The sequence below is a fragment of the Pseudophryne corroboree genome, chromosome 1, assembly GCF_028390025.1.
Source record: "Pseudophryne corroboree isolate aPseCor3 chromosome 1, aPseCor3.hap2, whole genome shotgun sequence".
In the NCBI taxonomy this organism is placed as follows: domain Eukaryota; kingdom Metazoa; phylum Chordata; class Amphibia; order Anura; family Myobatrachidae; genus Pseudophryne; species Pseudophryne corroboree.
The window spans coordinates 804904436-804927596 of record NC_086444.1 but is presented as its reverse complement, the minus strand read 5'-3'; the positions used below and the strand labels follow the sequence as shown (position 1 = coordinate 804927596).

The 23161-nt window shown below is 43.6% G+C and overlaps 1 protein-coding gene across 1 annotated transcript in view; it reads right to left on the bottom strand.

The window, feature by feature from the left end:
- Positions 1-23161, bottom strand: part of LOC135049880 (collagen alpha-1(XXV) chain-like) — a 267395-nt gene that overhangs the window by 18336 nt on the left and 225898 nt on the right. The window contains exons 27-29 of the mRNA XM_063955838.1: positions 8144-8194; positions 7348-7374; positions 6005-6085 (exon numbers count right to left, since the gene is read on the bottom strand). Coding sequence (XP_063811908.1) covers positions 6005-6085; positions 7348-7374; positions 8144-8194 — 159 coding nt within the window. The remainder of the gene's footprint in view (positions 1-6004; positions 6086-7347; positions 7375-8143; positions 8195-23161) is intronic.

Sequence of the window (23161 nt, the reverse complement as noted above, 5' to 3'; positions counted from 1 at the left end):
ACAAACCAGAACTTGCTGCTGTAACGGGTGCAGTGATTGGAACTTGGCATCCCCAGACAGTGAAGAGAAAGATACATGCCTGTACTGGAAGAGTTCATGCTGAAGATTCGAAGTAACAAAAGGATAGTAGAGACTGAGGCCATTCCAAAAGGATCTTTTCTAATCTGCATAGAGACTGAAGGATTTGTCATGTAACTGAATGCAAAGAACCTGTTTAGGAATATTTCTTTTTCTATACAGAATATACAGGTTTACAAGTGCGTTTACCTGGTAAATATGTGTGCATAGATACATACACATACAGTATATATGTTTGTCTAAGTGAATCTAAGCTGTTCACTTTTTCATCAATTTAGATTATGTCACTGAGCCATAAAGTGACAATAAAAATATGAAGGTTTAGTGAAATGTTCTCTACTTCACCCTTATTGTGAATGCAGAGTCAGAGTTTGCCTGACGTGCGGGATGCCGGATAAACTCTGACATTTTTTTAAAGATGCAGTCATTCGCAAGGCCTAACCATACCTTGTAAATGATTGTCCCTCTAAAAAAAACGTCTGAGTTCAGCCGGCATCCCAACATCAGGTGAACTCGGACTCCATTACATCCTGCCCTCACTTTGCATTTAAAAAACTAAATTTTTGTACCCACATGGACAGTGGGTAACTAATCCTCCTCTACTCCTTTATAAATGCAGATGAGGATTGCAGCAAAAGGCCCAGCCTCACACTGTCATAAGAATATAGATGTGTCAATATACATCACTGCTGAAATCGTATCAAACTGCCTCTCTCAGCACGTCAGGTGCTGTAAGACTCTGCTAGCATCAGGCATCTTTTTTTGCAGAAAATACATCTTAGTCACAACGTGCCACTGAGTGTGACTGAGTCTCTGACTCAGCATACAAAGTAATACAATGTACAGTAGCAACCACAGCTTGTTTTCTGTTGTGCTTCGTATATACAGACTCAATCACACACAATATACAAGTGTGGGTATCAAATGAATCCGCACAGTCTCCTGGTGCATCCTAGTTGAATTGCGTTGTGACTAAAACACAATTTTAGCAAGAAAAGATGCCCGACAACGGCAGCGTTGAATAGGACCTGGCAGCTCACTCCCGGCAGTGGTGTCGAGAGAGGGGGGTACAAATTACCCGGGCCCAGGTTTGATGGAAGGGCCCTGTGAGGGCCCTGTGGTGGCCCCGGGCCCCCACCCCCTTACCTGGCAGCAGCAGCTGCAGCTCTTCTCCTTAGCCCAGCACATGCTGCTGTGTGCTGGGCAGTAGTGTGGCCATGGAGGCGTTTAAAATAACATTTTTTTCAGTATTTTTTTCTAAGGGTGCATGGCCACGCCTCCTATGATTAGGCTACACCCCCTGAAAAGTACCTGGGCCCAGCCAGGCTCTCTACTGCCTGACTCCTGGCAGGCATCTTGTGCTGCGTGATGTACTGAGGCTAGATGTACAGGTATGAGGTCACATATGTACAATTAAAGTGCTATAAGAATGACCCATAGGTAATTTACTTCCAATAGTCACTATGTATATTGAGTTGTGTATCATAAAACATCCTGCCCTATTAGTTTCTCCATTTAGTATAGTTGTGTGATGTCTGTCTTTTGTCAACTTTAGTGTAATATAGTGCTGAGCAGGGGACAGACATACAAGACACTCACCCTGGGTCCTGGCTTTCCGTCTAAGCCAGATGCTCCCTTTATGATTAGGTGGAAGTACAGACGATGGGTATAACATAGGTGACAAGAACGTGACATTAGTGGGTGATGAACATATAGAATAAGAACAACACACAATACAGGTGACCAGACAGACTGAGAAATTGCCGGATGGTTTCCCACTGCTGGTAAGTCCGTACAGCTCAGCAGGAAATGAATCCGTTCTTTGATGCGGTAGAGGTTAGATATAAGACATACAAAAATACCGCATCCATGTTTATGTTATAGTAAGCTTACAAGTAATGGGTGGACATTTCATACAAAGTAAACTACCTCCATGCCGTTTCTCGACACCTCATCTCAAGTGGTCTCTCATCTGTTCAATCACTAAGGTGACCCTACTTCCTGCTGCTATTATGCAGCTTTGGGATGCAAACACAATGGTCCCATAGCAATAATGACTGGAGCATGGAGTTTAAACACTGGAAACTTATATGGGTGTAAAGAAAGAACAGGGGACAGGAGACGGGACTGACCTAATGATCTGCTGTGGCCATCTGCAAATGGAGCCTTTGTGTTTTCCTCAGGGACCCCACAATTCATGTAAGAAGGTGGGGTGGGAATATGTACTTATTATTGTGCTCATTTTTTTTTCTTATATGACTCGTGGCATGTAACATTTGCTCAGTGCTATTGTGCCCCCTGGTGGACATTTTGGAAATTACAACAATGGATATATTTCTTCCTTAATAAAGAAGATCTATAAGAATGGACTCAAAGCCAGTATTCAGTACAATATTGTTATATCCAAAAAGAGCCATCATAATATAAAACAGACACTTTGTGGCTCGTGCAGTTGAAGGCATTTGCACCTCCAAAAGAAGGAAGAGGCACACATATGAAAACATGTACATGGATATTCACCAGGTCAACTTCAGGAGTAATAATCATAGTTGCCTACCCTCCTTCATTCTGTAGGAGACTCCCTGAAATAGCAGCAATCTCCCTGACTCCCTGAATAGTCCAGCAATCTCCCTGATTACACCTTACCCCCACTATGTAGCTATTACATTCTTGGGGGGGGGAAGAAATCAGAGATAAATACATTCAAATGGCCTCATCAGCGCTATTTCCCTGCATTGGTTATAAGGCACAATGGGGAAGATGTATTAACTTGGAGAAGGCATAAGGAAGTGATAAACCAGTGATATGTGCAAGGTGGTAAACACACCAGCCAATCAGCTCCAATATGTAAATTAACAGTTAGGATCTAATTGGCTGGTGCCTTTATCACCTCGCACATATCACTGGTTTATCATTTCCTTATGCCTTCTCCAGGTTAATACATCTGCCCCAATGATCCCTATGGCTACATGCATTCATGCATTTTAAATAAGGTTTCTTGTGGCCACTTACAGTATATGGAACCTCTTGTAAAACACAATACACAAACAAATCCTGAAAAATATCAGCGTCTTTTCTTCAACAAATAGATATTACTAAGTTTGGGGCTCATTTACATTTGGATGTAAGAAACTTTTAGTTGTTACTTTCACAATCTTCCTGAAATGCTTTTTCAAAAGTAGGCAAGTATGGTAATAATATGTGTGTATGCTTCCTGAGCCGGATTAAGGAAGGACAAAAGGGGCAGCCATCCCGGGGCCCCCACACATTAAGGCCCCCACATACTGCGTTTTGAACAGGAAGAGGCTCCATTCGACAGCTCAGCTGTTTAGTAACAGCGGCTGCTGAGGAGCTCCTACGTGCAGAGTCAGTGTCATTTAGAGACTGTGAGATGCCATCTGCTGAGGTGCGCTGACTGTGTGCGTGTGGTGCTGTGCTGCTCTCCGTGAGTGTGTGTGTGTGTGGGGGGGGGGGGGAAGGGGGGGAGTGCCTTTGCCAGCAATGGTAGTGGTGGAGGGGGCCCCTACAACCTCTGTTGCCCTGGGCCTCCATCAGCCTTAATCCGACCCTGCTTCCTGGAGATGTTAGTACTTATTTTTTAATAATAATAATAATAATAATAATAATAAAGTGATGAAGTGTCTTATACACAAGAGACAGTTTTATTTATGAATGTGAAAGTTGCATTTCCTCATATAAAATATAAAAGAAACTCATCAAAATATAAGTTCATTTAAATGAAATTCAATTCAAAACAAAGATCTGTTGTTTTCTTCTGTAAAAATCAAATGGGAAGTCTCTATCCTGACACAGTCCAAATGGTTATATCTATTCAGTAATGCAAATTATCATCCTCATCATCATCACCACTGTGTACCTTTGCATCAGCCCCCTGGCACCCACAAGAGATGCACTCCTGACAGATGTATACAATATATGCCTGTGTCTAAGTCTACAGTACCTCAGTAGCAATATCATGCATTTGCCCTTACTGTGCGCATGCTACGTTCACCTGCACTTTCCCTCCCCTGTTCTGCGAGCTGTGACAAATTCTGCATACGGACATGTTTGTATGTATTTTTGTGCCCATTACAGTAATGGGTATATTATTCAAATAAAACACGTTTGTAATGACTTCATCCCCTTTATGGGGATGTAGTTATTAGGTCGATATTTACCACGCCAGCTTCATACTGTTGTCAGCTATGTTGACATTGTCAAAATATTGAAAGGCAACATGTCAACATTCTCAGAATGTTGACATTAGGGTTAGGCTGCGGACGGGAGAGTTAGGGTTGGATACTAGGGAGAGGGCTAGGGATAAGAGTTAGGGAATACTTACCAGTAGGATGGAGGATAGGAGGTCTGACCAGGAAGTCATGGCCTCATGACAGTCAGGACCCGGAAGCCATGCAGGAGCCCCTGTAGATGCCAGGAGCAGGTAAGTTTTTGCTGGGCCACCAGGGATGATATGTTGACATTCTAACATGTTGACTTTTCAACATTGTCTACATGATGAATATCAATATGATCGACATTACGATGATGACATGATGAATGCCAATATTATGAATGTCACTTTATGCTTTATTTATCATTCCAATAGAGTGATCCTATATCAGTCCTCCGATATTCTTGCTGCCCCTTCCAGAAGGAGGTAGCCAGCTTAGCATGGCAGTGGGGTGTAGCGGAGGGGGTGATGCTGGGTAGGGTTGGAGCGGGGACGTGTCGGCAAATGGTGCATTACAGGCATTGTGAGGCAGGGGGCGGGGGCGATTTTCGGTAGCCTCCCGGCTATATCGGGAGAGTAGGCAAGTATACTTATAGTGCTCTGCAGATAATTATCCCTTCCCACCTCTCTAATTGATCATTCGCTTTACCTCAGTTAAGGGTAATCAAGTAACAATTTAGCGTAAGGAAATCTTTCTAAAGACATTTTTTAAATGCTGTGCATATTGTGCCTGTTCTTCCAATTCTATTACTAAACAATGATAGTAAAGGCCCATACACACTAGCCGATTTTGAGCTCAAAGAAGTTCACTTTTGGTGTTTTGAGCTACTTTGAGCTCAAACTCGTCCAGTGTGTATGGGCGGGCGATGAGTGGTGAGTGCAGATGTGCGCTCCCGCATCATCGATGGCGACCGCAGTCCGTCGGCCTGTTTGAACAGCCGAGTGAACCATTTCCGCAGTCTCCTACTGTGGAAAGTGGTTCATCCCCCGTGAACATCGCTGGGCACAGGAAAAATCGCTTAGTGTGTATGCACTGAGCTATTTTCCTGCCAGCGATGTTCACATCATCGCTGTGCATACACGCTGGGCAAAAACGGCCAGTGTGTATGTACCTAAACTTGAACCTTATTTCACCAACACATTACTATACAAACACTGCTGATTTAACTTCTATACAATGCAGAGAACCTTAAATATTGCACATAGCTGATGTAGCTGGAAACTTATACAGTGTGTATACATAAATTAGTTAAACTAAATACTGCCAATATTATAGCAATAATGTAGATACATAGTTATACAACATTGGTTCATAAAACATTTCAGTCATGCATCAGTGAGAAGAAGCTAACGGTACTGTATATGCACACTGTTATTTGCTCACAGCATATCAGAAATCCACATTTACATAACACACATGTAACTCAGACATGATTACTATGCTAGAACGTCATTAATATGGACAAGTACACAGATAACAGACATGTTATGGCAGCACTGTACAGGGAATGGATACACACACTATGTGAGTGGGAGGCACAATATACACAGTATAGTGCTTTTATTCCACTCCTGCATTTTGCCATATAAATGTATATATAATGATGATACTGTACACCATTCACTGGAATCATTAAAATAAAAAGAATATGAAGCATATGGATTGAGGTGAAATTGAATAGATGTTTTACTTACTGGAAGACCCAGTGGTCCTCTGTCCCCCTTTTGACCTGGCTCACCCCTCAATCCTTTAAGACCATTTAACCCTGGTTCACCCTAAATGTAAAAGTAGATGCCAATTTTGTTTGTTGGCTGTTCAAGCCGATACAGAGGAGGTTCAGTTACTGCTGTAAATTCCAATTTGTATTAAACAGTACCAATAAGTACACAAAACATGGCTTTTCAAGAGAAAGGCTACTGAACCTGATGGTTTGTAGCTTAGAGGACTAGCATTCCAAATGTGCAGCAAAACCAGATGCCCTTAATTTAGGAAGAAATTACAGAATCTATTGGCCATCATGTGCCAGTGTCAAACACTGTAAAAATAAATTTTCATATGTTGCTTTTTTATTTATTTATTAATTAATTAATACATTTGTTATTAAAAGTAGCTCTGTTCAGATATAATTGAATATAATGCAGTGAATACCCATATTCAGTATGCAGATAGTATATTCACTTAGAATGTTTCATGCCTATATACGATTAATGTTTAATCTTGTCAGCCAAAGGAATGTACACCTGGTTGAAGCATAAAAACTAGAGTTTTGTTTACTTTGGTCAGTTTATACAGAAACACACTGGAATGTACAGTTTGACTGTAACAAACCTTTAAGCTCACTTTCTAAAAAAATTTTTAAAAAATACTCTGCGTCAATGGAGATCACATCTGTGCTTGTATACTACAGTTTTATATATTGGTTTCTTATATCCAGCTCTACCTCCTACACCTAGAACAATATTGGGAATAGCCCATTTTCCACCCCAAATTTTTTTCAATGTAGGTTTAGATTTTTCATTAATCAAAGTTGTATGAATTGTAAATAAATATATATTAATCTACAGTGTGTTTGTCCAAAAAGTATGGTACATAAGGACACCAATTCCATTAACTAACAATATGTCTAAGTGTACAATATTTCTCTAGACATTAATTGCACATTACATTTTGTATGCAAAGTGCAAACACATAATAATAATAATAATAATAATAATAATAATAAATAATATTTTTTTGTAGCAAATGACTGATCAAGTGACACTATGTAAAATACTTCTTTAACATTTGAATTAACAAATAAAATTAATCCATTATAGACATACGCTTCATTGAATTCATATTGTCAAAGCTTTTTAACTTAATGTATTATTTTGCTTAGCTTACAGTATTTGAGCTTAAAGATTTATAGACAGTACATAAAACACATATTAGACATTACATACACATTACATAAAAACATGCAATAATAAAAGTACATTTTACACAAATTCATGCTGTTCGCATTCCTTACAAATAAAACTAAATTATATGCACTTACCTTTGAACCTGAAAGTCCATGTGGTCCCTAAAATAAAATATGCAAATATGTCATTTTCTATCAAAATACAGAGAAATCATTTATAGATCATTGATTTTTCGCAATTTTCATAAAACTATTATTTACCAGATGTGCACAACGTAGAGTATTTTGGTTAGAAAATGAAAGTGAGTTCAATCTAATGTAAAATTCTATAAATACTCTTCAGTAAATTCCAAAGAATATACACATTAAAATGCATGCATAACATTCAGGGGATATATATGCCTGCCTATATATACTGTGTGAATATATTATATATATATATATATATATATATATATATATATATTTGCCTGTATATGGGTATTGATATATTTACTACCAGCCAATGTAGTGATGCCAATAAATGTAACATAAACTGGACAGCCATTTACAGAATGTCTTATAGAGTCTTTTAATTGGAACTCTGGATAATAACATAGTTATATGAGGTATTGTTAATGTAAGTGTTCTGTCTATTACATAGTTGGTAAAACTATAGTTAACAAATACAGTATAAAGGGAGTTATGCAATAGGTTCTGTTACTGGAACCAGTGTGATTTTGGCGAGTTCACTGCTAAATATAAAGCAGCAATACTGTAAGTTACAGTAGGATGGTTTTGTCTTAGAACTGATTGCTGCTCTAACTGTAGGGCAAACATATGAACATCACACTGGTTCCATAATCTCAGAACCTATTATATAACCTTCTAAATTTTCAATGATTTAAAAAAAATAAAAAAAGATTAAATATATTATGTGTCATCTTCTTACCATTGGGCCTGGAGGTCCATGGGGTCCTGGTGGACCGGGAGGACCTATGATCTGTGAAAAGAATCCAAATGTTAATGAGCATTATTCAGGTTTAAAACATGCACTAAAATCATTCAAAAACAAATTCAGTGTACATAATTATGATTGCTTCTGCAATTAGTAAGGAAAACCATTGTACAATGCATGAAAAGACATAGCTGCATCAAAAATAATATATAAAACATGGAAGGAAGTTTCATGCTAGGAAAAAGTCTGTGTGGAAGGTGAAACGTGGCAGTCAGTATATACAGTAGTACATGTATACTATGGATTTTCCGGCACCTGTGGTTCCAGCATTGTGCCGGATTATACATTTTGCCAGACTAACTTTAAATAGGGGATGCAGTCAATTTACCTCCAATCAAAATCCCGACGGTCGAAATACCGACACCAATTGACCGACGGTCAAAATCCGGACAAAGTCAAAATCCCGACATGGACAAAATACAGACATTTAACATACAGACAAGGTCAAAATACCAACATGTAAAATGCTGACAGGTGAAAATACCGACATGAGTTTTTCATGATTTTTTTCATTGAAACCGACTTGTTCATACTTTACCATCCTAGTGGACCTGGAGGGGGAATATAATAGTGTGCTGAGCGCATCGAGGCACCGTGCCCGAAGCATGGTGAGCGCAGCGAGCCATGCGAGGGGACGCGGTACACTTATATGGTGTCCATGTCGACCTATGTTGACATACACACACACAAAAACAACGAAAAACGCATGTCGGTATTTTGACCTGTCTGTATTTTACATGTCGGTATTTTGACCTTGTCTGTATTTTAAATGTCGGTATTTTGTCCATGTCGGGATTTTGACCTTGTCGGGATTTTGACCTTGTCGGTCAATTGGTGACGGGAATTCGACCGTCGGGATTTTGATTGGAGGTATTTCATACCGATCCCTTAAATAGCTTTAAATACATATTGGACCTTCTAATTATGCATTATTATTATTATTATTGAACTGTTCCTGGAAGCCATAACAGCACCACTGTCACTTGCACTGTTCCCTGAAGCCATAACACTGACACTTCCTCGCAGTGCCAATGCATAGAAAATGTGTCTGGATTAAAAATGGTGCTGGACCATCAGTTGCTGGGAAATCGGCAGTGTACCTGTATCTGCATTGGGAGCTACTGGTTTAGGATTTAGGAGCTGAGTGTAAATCACATACAATGCTAATGTTCATATGCACAGTGCATGTGGTGAGCATTGTGTTTACACACACAGGTGCAGTTGCAACTGAGATGCACAACGTGTTGGAAATATGCTGAGCATTCCTGGGCAGTATCTAGAAGTAAGCTGCAGTTGTCTAACATCTAATTGATAAAGAGTCATTTGTTATTGTGCAGTAAATTCAGATGGTCCATTGTCGAAATTGATGTCTCCAGTATATTATAGAATATTGTTCTTATATGGGGATAATAGGATTTGAATTACCTACCGGTAAATCCTTTTCTCGTCGTCCGTAGAGGATACTGGGGTCCACATTAGTACTATGGGGTATAGACAGGTCCACTAGGAGCCATGGGTACTTTAAGAAATCAATAGTGTGGGCTGGCTCCTCCCTCTATGCCCCTCCGAAAAGACTCAGTCTAGAAACTGTGCCCGAGGAGACGGACATACTTTGAGAGAAGGATTTAACTGAACAGTGGTGAGATTCGAACCAGCACACACAAACAAGAGGAAGCCATGCTAACCAAACTTAAACAAGAACAGCAACGGCTGAACCCACAATAATACTTAACCAAGTAACAATGCAGAAAAACGAAGCACCGGGCGGGCGCCCAGTATCCTCTAAAGACTACGAGAAAAGGATTTACCGGTAGGTAACTAAAATCCTATTTTCTCTTACGTCCTAGAGGATACTGGGGTCCACATTAGTACCATGGGGATGTACCAAAGTTCCCAAACCGGGTGGGAGAGTGCTGAGGTTCCTGCAGAACTGATTGACCAAACTGAAGGTCCTCAGAGGCCAAAGTATCGAAGTTGTAGAACTTAGCAAACATGTTCGATCCTGACCAAGTAGCTGCTCGGCCGAGCTGTAGAGCTGAGACACTCCAGGCAGCCACCCAGGAAGAACCCACTGACCTAGTGGAGTGGGCCTGTACTTTTAGGAACCAGCAATCCTGCAGATGAATAAGCCTGCTGGATAGTAAAACTAATCCAGCGAGCAATATGCAGCTTTGAAGCAGGACATCGAATTTTCTTGGGATCAGAGAGAACAAACAGCGAGTCAGATTTTCTGTGACGAGCTGTCCTCTTCACGTAGATCCTCAAAGCCCTCACAATATCCAGGGACATTGAGGTAGCAGAGGTGTCAGTAAGCACTGGAACCACAATAGGTTGGTTGATATGAAACGCAGACACCACCTTAGGAAGAAATTGCTGACGAGTTCTGAGTTCAGCTCTATCCTCATGAAAAAACAAATAGGGGCTTTTGTGAGACAACGCCCCCAGTTCGGACACACACCTTGTGGAAGCCAAGGCCAACAATGTAACAGTCTTCCACGTAAGAAACTTAACGTCAACCTCCTGTAAAAGGTTCAAACCAGTCCGATTGCAGAAACTGCAACACCACGTTAAGATCCCAAGGTGCCGTGGGAGGCACAAAGGGCGGTTGAATGTGCAGAACACCCTTCAAGAATGTCTGAACCTCAGGGAGGGAAGCCAATTGTTTCTGGAAGAAAATGGACAAGGCCGAAATCTGGACTTTCAAGGAGCCCAAACGTAGGCCCTCATCCACACTGTAGAAAAAGGAGAAAACGTTCCAGTTGAAATTCCACTGCAGGAAATTTCCTGTTTTCACACCACGAGACATATTTTTTCCAAATTCAGTGTTAATGTTTAGACATTACCCCTTTCCTTGCTTGGATCAGGGTTGGAATAACCATGTTCGGAATGCCTTTCGGGGCTAAAATCTGACGTTCAACTTCCATGCCGTCAAACGTAGCCACAGTAAGTCTTGACAGACGAATGGCCCCTGTTGCAGAAGATCCTCTAGCAGAGGTAGAGGCCACGGGTCCTCCAGGAGCAACTCCAGTAGATCCGCGTACCAGGCCCTTCTCAGACAATCTGGAGAAATGAGAAGTTCTTGGACCTTTTCCCTTTTTATTCTCTTGAGAATTCTTCGGATTAGAGGAAGAGGTGGAAACACGTAAACCATCTGGTAAACCCATGGAGTCACCAGAGCGTCCACCACCACTGCTTGTGGGTCCCTCGACCTGGAACAATAGCGCTTTAGCTTCTTGTTGAGACAAGAGGCCATTATGTCTATCTGTGGAATTCCCCACAGACTTGTTAAGGACTCGAACAGCTGCGGGTGAAGGCCCCACTCTCCTGGATGGAGGTCGTGTCTGCTGAGGAAGTCCGCTTCCCAGTTGTCTACTCCCAGAATGAAGATGGCCGACAGCGCCACCGTGCGTCTTTCTGTCCAGAGTAGAATTATTTTACCTCTGACACTGCAGCTCTGCTCTTCGTTCCGCCCTGTTGGTTTATGTACGTTATGGCCGTCACATTGTCCGACTGAACCTGAATGGCTTGATCTTGAAGAAGATGCAATGCCTGTAGAAGGGTGTAGTATATGGCCCTTAGTTCCAGAATGTTGATCGGGAGAATGGCTTCCTGACTTGACCATTTTACTTGGAACTGTTCCCCCTGAGTGACTGCTCCCCAACCTCTAAAGCTTGCATCCGTGGTTAGCAGAATCCAATTTTGAATACCGAACCGTCGACCCTCGGTCAGGTGAGAAGTCTGGAGCCACCAGAGAAGAGAAATCCTGGCTTTTGGCGACAGACATATCCTCTAGTGCATGTGAAGATGTCATCCAGACCATTTGTCCAACAGATCCAGCTGGAATGGCCTGGCATGAAACATTCCATACTGCAGAGCCTCGTAAGAGGCTACCATTTTCCCCAGAAGGCGAATGCACAGATGCACCGATATCCGGATTGGTTTTAGGACATCCCACACCACTGACTGTATTACCAATGTGTCACGATTCTGTAACTTTGTCTGTCCCCGGAGGGGGCACTAGTGGGTCAGTGTAGGTGTGATAGAGGAAACGGAGAGACTGAAGGAAAGTCCTGCGCATGAGCGCTTGATATTTATTATCACACAGGGATAACACAGCAACTGAACAACTGATATAACGGATGACAGGAATAATGAATGATAACTTAGTCCGATTAAATGAATGTTGCAAAAGTCACTGGTAACACATGAACAATGTAGATGAACTTGAAACTTGATATAAATGATAAGGCAATACTGAAATCAGATGCAGCAAACAAAACTCTGGTATATAACGAATAGCAATCAAAGCACACAGTCTCTGTAGAAGCATACGTCTTTAAGCCAAGCAAGGCCCTAGCAGGAGACAGTCCTAACACAGCAAGATGTTAAGTGCTAAAGGCAATGCACAGAGTGGAATGCTGGTAATTAGGTGCACAGGCTGAGAACTGAAAAACACCTGAGGAGAGTCTCTTACTGCAAATTGGTGTGCGGACTGTACTGGAGTTTGTAGCAAACTGGAACAATGAAGACTGGAGACTGGAACACAGGAACTTGCACACTGAATGTGACTCGCAGGAGAGCTGGAGTGGTTGCTGGTACTTGTAGTTTCACAGGAACACTGGAACAGGGAAACAACTTGGAGATGCCAGAAATAGGAGATTGCTGGAAACAAAGGATTGAAGACTGCAACCTGGAACTGGAACGGAACTGGAATGGCTGGGACCTGTAGTTCCACAGGTCCAATACACAGGGGTATCTCTGCAAACAGAGGACTGCAAACAGGAGACGCCTGTTCACAGAATGTAACGTGTTGTCCAAGGCGATGAGACTGAGCCAGGAACTAGAGTTTATACCCCTTGGTCTGTGATGATTGGATGTTGCATCTCTGTGAGAACACACCCCGCTGGATTGGGTGTTCAGAACAGCTGTGAGTTAGCTGAAGCACTGTGTACTCCAGGCTGCAGTAGACTGAAAACTGTAGTTCCACAGTAGTGATGCGACGGAGAATGCAGATTCCTGACACAATGCCTTTTCCAACGGAAGGAACACCTTTTGTTCCTCTGTATCCAGGATCATTCGTAGGAATGGAAGCCTCCATGTAGGTTCCAGGTGGGATTTTGACAGGTTCAGAATCCACCCGTGATCCTAGAGAAGCCTGGTTGAGAAGGCAATGCTGTCCAACAACCTCTCCCTGGAAGGCGCTTTTATCAGCAGGTCATCCAGGTATGGTATGATGTTCACTCCCTGTTTGCGGAGGAGAAACATCATCTCTGCCATCACCTTGGTGAAAACTCTCGGTGCCGTGGAGAGGCCAAATGGCAGGGCCTGAAACTGAAAGTGACAGTCCTGCAGTGCAAACAGATATGCCTCATGAGGCGGCCAAATCAGAATGTGTAGGTACGCATCCTTGATGTCGAGAGACAACATGAATTCCCCCTCCTCCAGACCTGAGATCACCGCTCGCAGAGACTCCATCTTGAACTTAAACACCCATAAGTATGGGTTCAGTGACTTGAGGTTTAAAATGGGCCTTACCGAACCGTCCGGTTTCAGTACCACAAACAGGTTGGAATAAAAACCTTTGTTTTGCAGGTGTAGAGGAACTGGAACAATGACCTGAGTCAGTACCAGTTTTTGAATTGCTGCTTGTAAGGTCGAACTGGCGTCTGGAGAAGCTGGTAAGCCGGATTTGAAGAATCTGGGAGATGGGAGTTCCTGAAACTCCAGTCTGTATCCCTGTGCTATATAGCCACAATCACTTGCATGCTGACACTGTCATGGCAGTGGTGCGTGCGTTGAGCACACCAATTTCTTTTATGGCTTCCACCATAAAGTTAGCAGAGTCCTGATAGCCTCAATGAGGGCCCAAATTCCCTGTGACAGGATAGCATATCCCCCTCTCGCATCCACTTCACCCTCCTCTGGATCTGATGTATCAGGATCAGTATCATCCTGCATGATTTTGGCCAGAATACGCTTTTGTGGGCAAATGGCGAGGTCTTGAGACGCAGGCATGTGAGCTGAATCTTTATTTATCAGGTCATCCATAGACTGCCGTAAGAATTGTGTCTCCTTCTCATTATGAGACAGTTTAGTGGAAATATTACAAATCATCCCTTTTATGGAAGCTAACCATGGGGGTTCAGCCCCACTGCACTGGGAGTGAGCACTATCCTGGGAACAGGGTAGTGAGTCCCCAGGGGATGAAAGACATTCCGCTGTACAAGAAACACAGTGCCTGGACATGATTGTGCAGGGACACCCACACACAGACACCAGGTGAAAACACAGTATATGTAGGCAGGGTCGTCAGAGAGACACAGGAGTCAGAGCAAGCCACACAGCGCCCCTTTAGCAAAAGTTAAACTTAGCTGGGTCGCAAGAACTAACACCTCAGTAGTGCTTATAATCTTAACACTGCTCGCCCCCTTTACTAACACCCCCTGGTACCGCAGAGTAGACTTGGAGTCCTTGCGGAGGAGCTGCGCTTCACTGTGAATGCTGCCTGTATGAGCTGCAGAGGGAAAATGTCGCTGGGGAGCTGTAGGACCCGCTCTGAGTGAAGCCCCGCCCCCTCTAATGGCACGCGGCTTCCCGCTTTTATTATACTGGCCTGTGGTAATATAATGTCCAACCAAGGGTTAAAACCCCTGTTAGATAGTTGTGGCCAGTGTGGGTATCAATGGTGGCTCAGCGCACCCCTCACAGCGGGACACACTGCGGTGTGTGCCTTCTGAGCCCCCTGGAGCGCAGCCTGTACTCAGAGCTGTGCTCCAGCCCTTGTGCCGCCATTCCCGCCAGCAACCCACTAACTGGGATGCCGGCGCTGTACTCACCACTCTTCTGTCTTCAGGCACTGTTAGGGGGTGGCGGCGTGCTGCGGGAGGGTACGCTGTGCCGTGGTGTGGCTTGTGAATGGCTCCCTCAGGAGCTCAGTGTCCTGTCAGCAGAGAAACTGGACCATTAACTGTAAGGAAGTTGGGCCGTTTTCCCCCCTAAGTCCCACGAAGCAGTCAGACTGCTGCCAAAACAGACCTGACTGAAAAAAAAAAAACATTTAAAATAAAGGTGGAAAACTCTTCAGGAGCTCTCCAAAGCGTGACTGGCTCCTCCGGGCACATTTTCTAAACTGAATCTGGTAGGAGGGGCATAGAGGGAGGAGCCACTATTGGTTTCTTAAAATGCCCATGGCTCCTAGTGGACCCGTCTGTACCCCATGGTACTAATGTGGACCCCAGTGTCCTCTAAGACTAAAGAGAAACATTATTATACATTCCCTGGGTAATTATAATAGTAGCAAGATACCCCATCAAGCAAGGCTTCTATTATTTTCTCACCTTTTAATTCATAATCTCAGGATAACATATTGTTTATTCAGCCAGGTTTGTATTTCTGAGTATCTCCCCAACACACAATACATCTCTTTTCTTATTTCAAAATATCACCCAACCCGACCCCTGCACTCTGCACAAGATTTGTGTATCTATTCCCCACTTACAGTATTACTCGCTCCCATTCATGATTGCAGGACTTTCTTCAAGCTGCACCTACTCTGTGGAATGCCCTACCACACACAATTACACTCTCCTCTAGTCTCCAGCGATCAGAATACCAACATCTGCATCTCAATTCGCACTATTCCTGCACCTACTAGGTAAGTATGCTAACCCTCCCCGTTCCCCCCCAACACTCCCTCCCTGCAGCCTGACCCTAACCCCCCCCCCCCCCCCCCCCCACCTAACCTAACCCTCTCCAGTGGCACCTAACCCTAATCTTCCCTCCTCACATCCTAACCATAACCCTTTCCCACTTGGGGGTATATGCAATTCCGGGCGAATTGCGGCTTTTTTTTTGCCCTTTTTAAATTCGACACAATTCGACCGTCGAATTCCGGCCGGCGGGTGCCAGAATTCGACATATTCAATAAAAAACGGATTCGACAGTCCCGCTGTCGAAAAACGGACCAATTGACGGATAAGTGCGTCCTGGATTCGACTTTTCCGACGGCGCAAAAATGGTTAAAAAACAGAAAAAAATTGCGTGTGGTCCCCCCTCCTAAGCATAACCAGCCTCGGGCTCTTTGAGCCGGTCCTGGTTGTAAAAATACGGGGAAAAATGGACAGGGGATCCCTCGTATTTTTAGAACCAGCACCGGGCTCTGCGCCCGGTCCTGGTGCAAAAAATACGGGGGACAAAAAGCGTAGGGGTCCCCCGTATTTTTTTAACCAGCAGCGGGCTCCACTAGCTGAAGAGATAATGCCACAGCCGGGGGACACTTTTATACCGGTCCCTGCGGCCGTGGCATTACCCCCCCAACTAGTCACCCCTGGCTGGGGTACCCTGGAGGAGTGGGGACCCCTTAAATGAAGGGGTCCCCCCCTCCAGCCACCCAAGGTCTAGGGGTGAAGCCCGAGGCTGTCCCCCCCATCCATGGGCTGCGGATGGGGTGCTGATAGCCTTGTGTAAAATCAAAGAATATTGTTTTTTGCAGAAGAACTACAAGTCCCAGCAAGCCTCCCCCACAAGCTGGTACTTGGAGAACCACAAGTACCAGCATGCGGGGGTAAAACGGGCCTGCTGGTACCTGTTGTTCTTCTGCAAAAAAATACCAAAATAAAAACAGGACACGCACACCTTGAAAGTAAAACTTTATTACATACATGCCGACACACACATACTTACCTATGTTGACACGCCGACTCTGGCCACGTCTCCAAGTAGAATCCGGGGTACCTGAAAATAAAATTATACTCACCTAAATCCAGTGTGTCCTGTTCTTTTTTTTGTAATCCACGTACTTAGCAAAAAAACAAACCGCATACCCGATCCACGAACTGAAAGGGGTCCCATGTTTACACATGGGACCCCTTTCCCTGAATGCTGAGACCCCCCGTGACTCCTGTCACAGAGGGTCCCTTCAGGCAATCAGGGAGCGCCACGTCGTGGCACTCTCCTGATTGCCTATGCGCGTCTGAGCTGTCAGACAGCGCATCGCACAGCCTCTCCATTATCTTCAATGGTGGGAACTTTGCGGTCAGCGGTGAGGTTACTCGCGGTCAGCCGCTGACCGCGGGTGACCTCACCGCTCACCGCAAAGTTCCCACCAATGAAGATAATGGAGAGGCTGTGCGATGCGCTGTCTGACAGCTCAGACGCGCATAGCCAATCAGGAGAGTGCCACGACGTGGCGCTCCCTGATTGCCTGAAGGGACCCTCTGTGACAGGAGTCACTGGGGGTCTCAGCATTCGGGGAAAGGGGTCCCATGTGTAAACATGGGACCCCTTTCAGTGCGTGGTCCCTGTAAATGCGGTTTGTTTTTTTTGCTAAGTACGTGGATTACAAAAAAAAGAACAGGACACACTGGATTTAGGTGAGTATAATTTTATTTTCAGGTACCCCGGATTCTACTTGGAGACGTGGCCAGAGTCGGCGTGTCAACATAGGTAAGTATGTGTGTGTCGGCATGTATGTAATAAAGTTTTACTTTCAAGGTGTGCGTGTCCTGTTTTTATTTGGGTATTTTTTATGCAGAAGAACTACAGTTACCAGCGGGCCCATTTTACCCCTGCATGCTGGTACTTGTGGTTCTCTAAGTACCAGCTTGCGGGGGAGGCTTGCTGGGACTTGTAGTTCTTCTGCAAAAAACAATATTCTTTGATTTTACACAAGGCTATCAGACCCCATCTGCAGCCCATGGATGAGGGGGACAGCCTCGGACTTCACCCCTGGCCCTTGGGTGGCTGGAGGGGGGGACCCCTTCATTTAAGGGGTCCCCACTCCTCCAGGGTACCCCGGCCAGGGGTGACTAGTTGGGGGGGGGTAATGCCACGGCCGCAGGGACCGGTATAAAAGTGTCCCCCGGCTGTGGCATTATCTCTCCAGCTAGTGGAGCCCGGTGCTGGTTAAAAAAATACGGGGGACCCCTACGCTTTTTGTCCCCCGTATTTTTTGCACCAGGACCGGACGCAGAGCCCGGTGCTGGTTCTAAAAATACGGGGGATCCCCTGTCCATTTCCCCCCCGTATTTTTACAACTAGGACCGGCTCAAAGAGCCCGAGGCTGGTTATGCTTAGGAGGGGGGACTCCACACTTTTTTTTCTAAATTTTAACCCATTCCCACTGAAAACCATGCTCTCTCAATTTTAGTCAGTTAAAAAAAAAATATTATTTTAAAAAATATATAAATAATAGTTGTAAATCCTAATAGACAAACCAAGTACCTAATCCCTTCTAATATAACTAGATATGCTAATAGCAATAAAAAAACACTAAAAAACTATGGCCCTCATTCCGAGTTGATCGCTCGGTATTTTTCATCGCATCGCAGTGAAATTCCGCTTAGTACGCATGCGCAATATTCGCACTGCGACTGCGCCAAGTAATTTTACAATGGAGATAGTATTTTTACTCACGGCTTTTTCATCGCTCCGGCGATCGTAATGTGATTGACAGGAAATGGGTGTTACTGGGCGGAAACAGGCCGTTTTATGGGCGTGCGGGAAAAAACGCTACCGTTTCCGGAAAAAACGCAGGAGTGGCCGGGGAAACGGGGGAGTGTCTGGGCGAACGCTGGGTGTGTTTGTGACGTCAAAACAGGAACGACAAGCACTGAACTGATCGCACAGGCAGAGTAAGTCTGAAGCTACTCTGAAACTGCTAAGTAGTTAGTAATCGCAATATTGCGAATACATCGGTCGCAATTTTAAGAAGCTAAGATTCACTCCCAGTAGGCGGCGGCTTAGCGTGTGTAACTCTGCTAAAATCGCCTTGCGAGCGATCAACTCGGAATGAGGGCCTATGTTTTACATTTTTTTTATTAGATTCCGCCAGCAAAGTGAGGCGGAATGAAATTGACGAAATTACTGTCGAAAAGCACTGTTGTCGAATCGACATTCTTCAATTGAATATACTTTTGTCGAAAAGCCGCATTTTTACCATTGCAGACATGTCGAATTTGACAACTGTCGAATTTGAAAAAGTCGAATTTGAAAAGTCCGTTTTTTTGTCGAAAAGTACTATACTGCATTGTCGAATATTTTTTGTGTGTCGAAAATGCCCCATTTTTCGACATTTGCGCCAATTCGACCGCAATTGCATATACCCCTTAGTGCCTAACCCAAGCCCCCCTTCTTAGAGCCTAAGGGCCATATGCAATTGCGGTCGAATTGCCGCAAATGTCGAAAAACAGGGCATTTTCGACACAAAAAAATGATTTGACAATGCAATACAGTACTTTTCGACAAAAAAACGGCAGTTTCAGACTCGACTTTTTGCAATTCGACAGTTGTCAAATTCGACATGTCTGCAATGATAAAAATGCGGCTTTTTGACAAAAGTATATTCAATTGAAGAATGTCGATTCGACAACAGTGCTTTTCGACAGTCATTTCTTCAATTTCAGTCCGCCTCATTTTGCTGGCGGGATCTAATAATTAAAAAAAAAAACATGGGGAGTTTTTGTGTTTTTTTTTTATTGCTAATAGCATATCTATTTATATTAGAAGGGATTATCTACTTGGTTTGTCTATTAGGAGCCACAAGTATTATTTTATATATTTTCTTAAAGAATATATTTTTTTTTTACTGACTAAAATAATATGGAGAGATCAGAGCATGTTTTTCAGTGGGAAGGGGTGGGAATGGGTTAAAATCCTGAAAAAAAATGCGTGGGGTCCCCCCTCCTAAGCATAACCAGCCTCGGGCTCTTTGAGCCGGTCCTGGTTGTAAAAATACGTGGGGGAAATTGACAGAGGATCCCCCGTATTTTAACAACCAGCACCGGGCTCTGCATCCAGTCCTGGTGCAAAAAATACGGGGGACAAAAGACGTAGGGGTCCCCCATATTTTTCACACCAGCACCGGGCTCCACTAGCTGGAGAGATAATGCCACAGCCGGGGGGACACTTTTATACCGGTCCCTGCGGCCGTGGCATTAAATCCCCAACTAGTCACCCCTGGCCGGGGTACCCTGGAGGAGTGGGGACCCCTTAAATGAAGGGGTCCCCCCCTCCAGCCACCCAAGGGCCAGGGGTGAAGCCCGAGGCTGTCCTCCCCATCAAAGGATGGCGTACTGTTTTTATTTGGGTATTTTTTTTGCATTAGAACTACAGTTACCAGCGGGCCCGTTCCCCCCCCCCCCGCATACTGGTACTTGTGGTTCTCCCGGCCGGGAGGGTGTCTGACTGCTGGAATTCGACCGCAATTGCATATACCCCTAACCCTCCCCACCTGCAGCCTAACCCTCCCCCCACATCCTAAACCAAACCTTTAACGTCCCCCAGCAGCCTAACCCTAACCCTCCCTGGCATACTTTCTATCGGGATGCCAGCGGCCAGGTTTCTGGCGATGGCATTGTGATCTATGTTGGGATCCCAATGTCGGTCTTGTGGCAAGTGTCGGGATTCCAACTGCCGACTTCTTCATTGGCGGTATGCTGACCGGATCCCATCCTTGTGTATCAATGCCTATTCTCTCTGTAGACTGTAGGCTAGAGAGCTGGGCATATCGCTATGTCTGTCTGTTATTACCCCGTTGTTCTATCATTGTTTCCAACTGTAAAGCACAATGGAATATGCTGCACTATAAAAGAAACTGTTAATAAAGAAATAAATTTAATAGGTTAAAGTGTGTGGATTTTGAACCTGTTTCAGATTTGAGGAAATTATATCACTGTATACTTTTCATAGTTTAGAAAGTTACAGCAGTCTTCCCACCTCATAACTAGTGTGGTTCATAACTTTCCACTTGATACATTGAGGTTAATCCAATTAGGTGCGAGTTGGGTCCTGCAAACTGTTCTCTAGTCTTGACAAACTTGCACTGCATATTCCTTTAGCAATCCAATTCCAAACTCAAGGAAATTCATGTTGTTTCGTATGCACCATCCCGAGCAGGTGAAAATGTAGGAAAAATCTTTACTTAACCACACCAGCAAGAGCCTTATCTGACTCCGTCGCACAGGATGTGACCAGTCAGATACGCAGTGTTTGCAAGTGCAGGGAAGATAAACTTCTCCCAGTGTTTGCCATGCTGCTGATCATTGCTGATCAGTCAGCACAGCAGGGCTCTGCACCCAGTGGCTGCACACAATAGCAGCAGCTGGGGAAGTGTAAAGGGGATACGGTCGTTAGGTCAACACAGCTTAGGTCGACAGTCATTAGGTCGACCACTGAAGGTCGACATGCATTAGGTTGACATGGTCAATAGGTCGACATGATCATTAGGTCAACATGTACTAGGTCGACAGGTCCAAATGTCGACATGAGTTTTTCACATTTTGGGGATTTTTTCATACTTAACAATCCACGTGTACTACGATTGGGATGGTAACCTTGCCCGAAGCATGGCGAGGGAAGTGAGCCATGCGAGGGGACACAGTGCACTAATTGGGGTTCCCAGTCACTTTACGAAGAAAACTACGCCAAAATAAGTTTTTAAAAACCATGTCGACCTTTTGACCTGTCGACCTAGTGCATGTCGACCTAACGACCATGTCGACCTATTGTCCCTGTCGACATAATGCATGTCGATCTTCCATGGTCGACCTAATGACTGTCGACCTAAGTTGTGTCTACCCAACGACCCATACCCGTGTAAAGTAACTCCCCAAGCACCCTCTGTGAACCTGGTGGCTGTCCCGACTGTTAAAATGTTTCTTATGTTCCCGATATTTTGATGGTGCCGACCGATGTTCCAATGTTTGGGGGGAAGGGATATGTTTTTTTTTTACAAAAATCAAACAAAAAAAAAACCTTTTCTTTTTCTAAAATCATTTTAGATAAAGTTAAATACATGTTCTTCACCTAATTCACTTCTTTTAAAAAACCTACAATTCCTGAGTGGTTTTTGGAAAAAAAATTGTCTGTTAAGTGGTTAAAGCAAAAAATGTCAGGATACATTGCAGAACCTCTGGTGTGCACCCCTCCCTATGAATAATCATGTGAGGCATTTAAATAGTGTACTGTAATTTGGCCAATAAAGGTATGTCAGTTTTCGGGTAAATTTCAGTAATCTCAGTAATGGGTTAAATAAGGACAGATACACTGAGGTGTACTGATGGGAGAGGGGGTTTTGAACTTGTATATAAGTGTTTATGCCTACTTTTTACAAAACAGTATTAAAACATGGAAAATCACTACACAGACATTTTTCTGTACCCCAAAATGCGAGAAACTTTAATGTGACACGTTTTAAAAACCTCCAGTACTTTCCCTATGGCCTCTAACAGCCTTCTATATGGTCCTGCTATCTCAGTTGTCACTTTTTGGGTGTCCAGGATGGTTTCTTCACTTTTTCATGCACTTTTGCCAGGTTTGCAGAAAAATCGCACAACCTCACCAAGGGTACCGCAAATTGGCATTTCTAACTGGATCTCACATTCCTCTGGTGCACGCACTGCCGTAATGTATGCAAGTTTGATTAAACAAACTTGCTTTGGTAATTTCGTACCAAATTGGATTGACCTTTTTTATAATCAGAAAGACATTGGGGTAAATTTACTAAGATGGGATTTCTAGTTAAGATGGGATGTTGCCCATAGCAACCAATCAGATTCTACTTCTCATTTATCTAGACCCTTCTAGAAGATAATACCTGGAATCTGATTGGTTGCTATGGGCAACTTCCCATCTTAAATAGAACTCCCATCTTAGTAAATTTACCCCATTGTGTTTCAGCTTGATACAGATTTAGCAAGTCATTTTCTCTCCACGCAGAAGGGTCTATTCACTATCCCTTAATTTCTACAAAAGTAGGTGAAAATTACAGTAACATTGTATTGTAGTTCCTGTTTTAAAAAAAACCAAATAACCAATATATTATAAATGTATTTTAATAAAAAAAATTGAAGAAAGATAAAACCCCCGGAATAGAATATTCATCCTTGATAGAGCAGATGGAAAATGAAATTATACTTGTGCTTATTTGCAAATACTTATTTGTTAATAAAATTA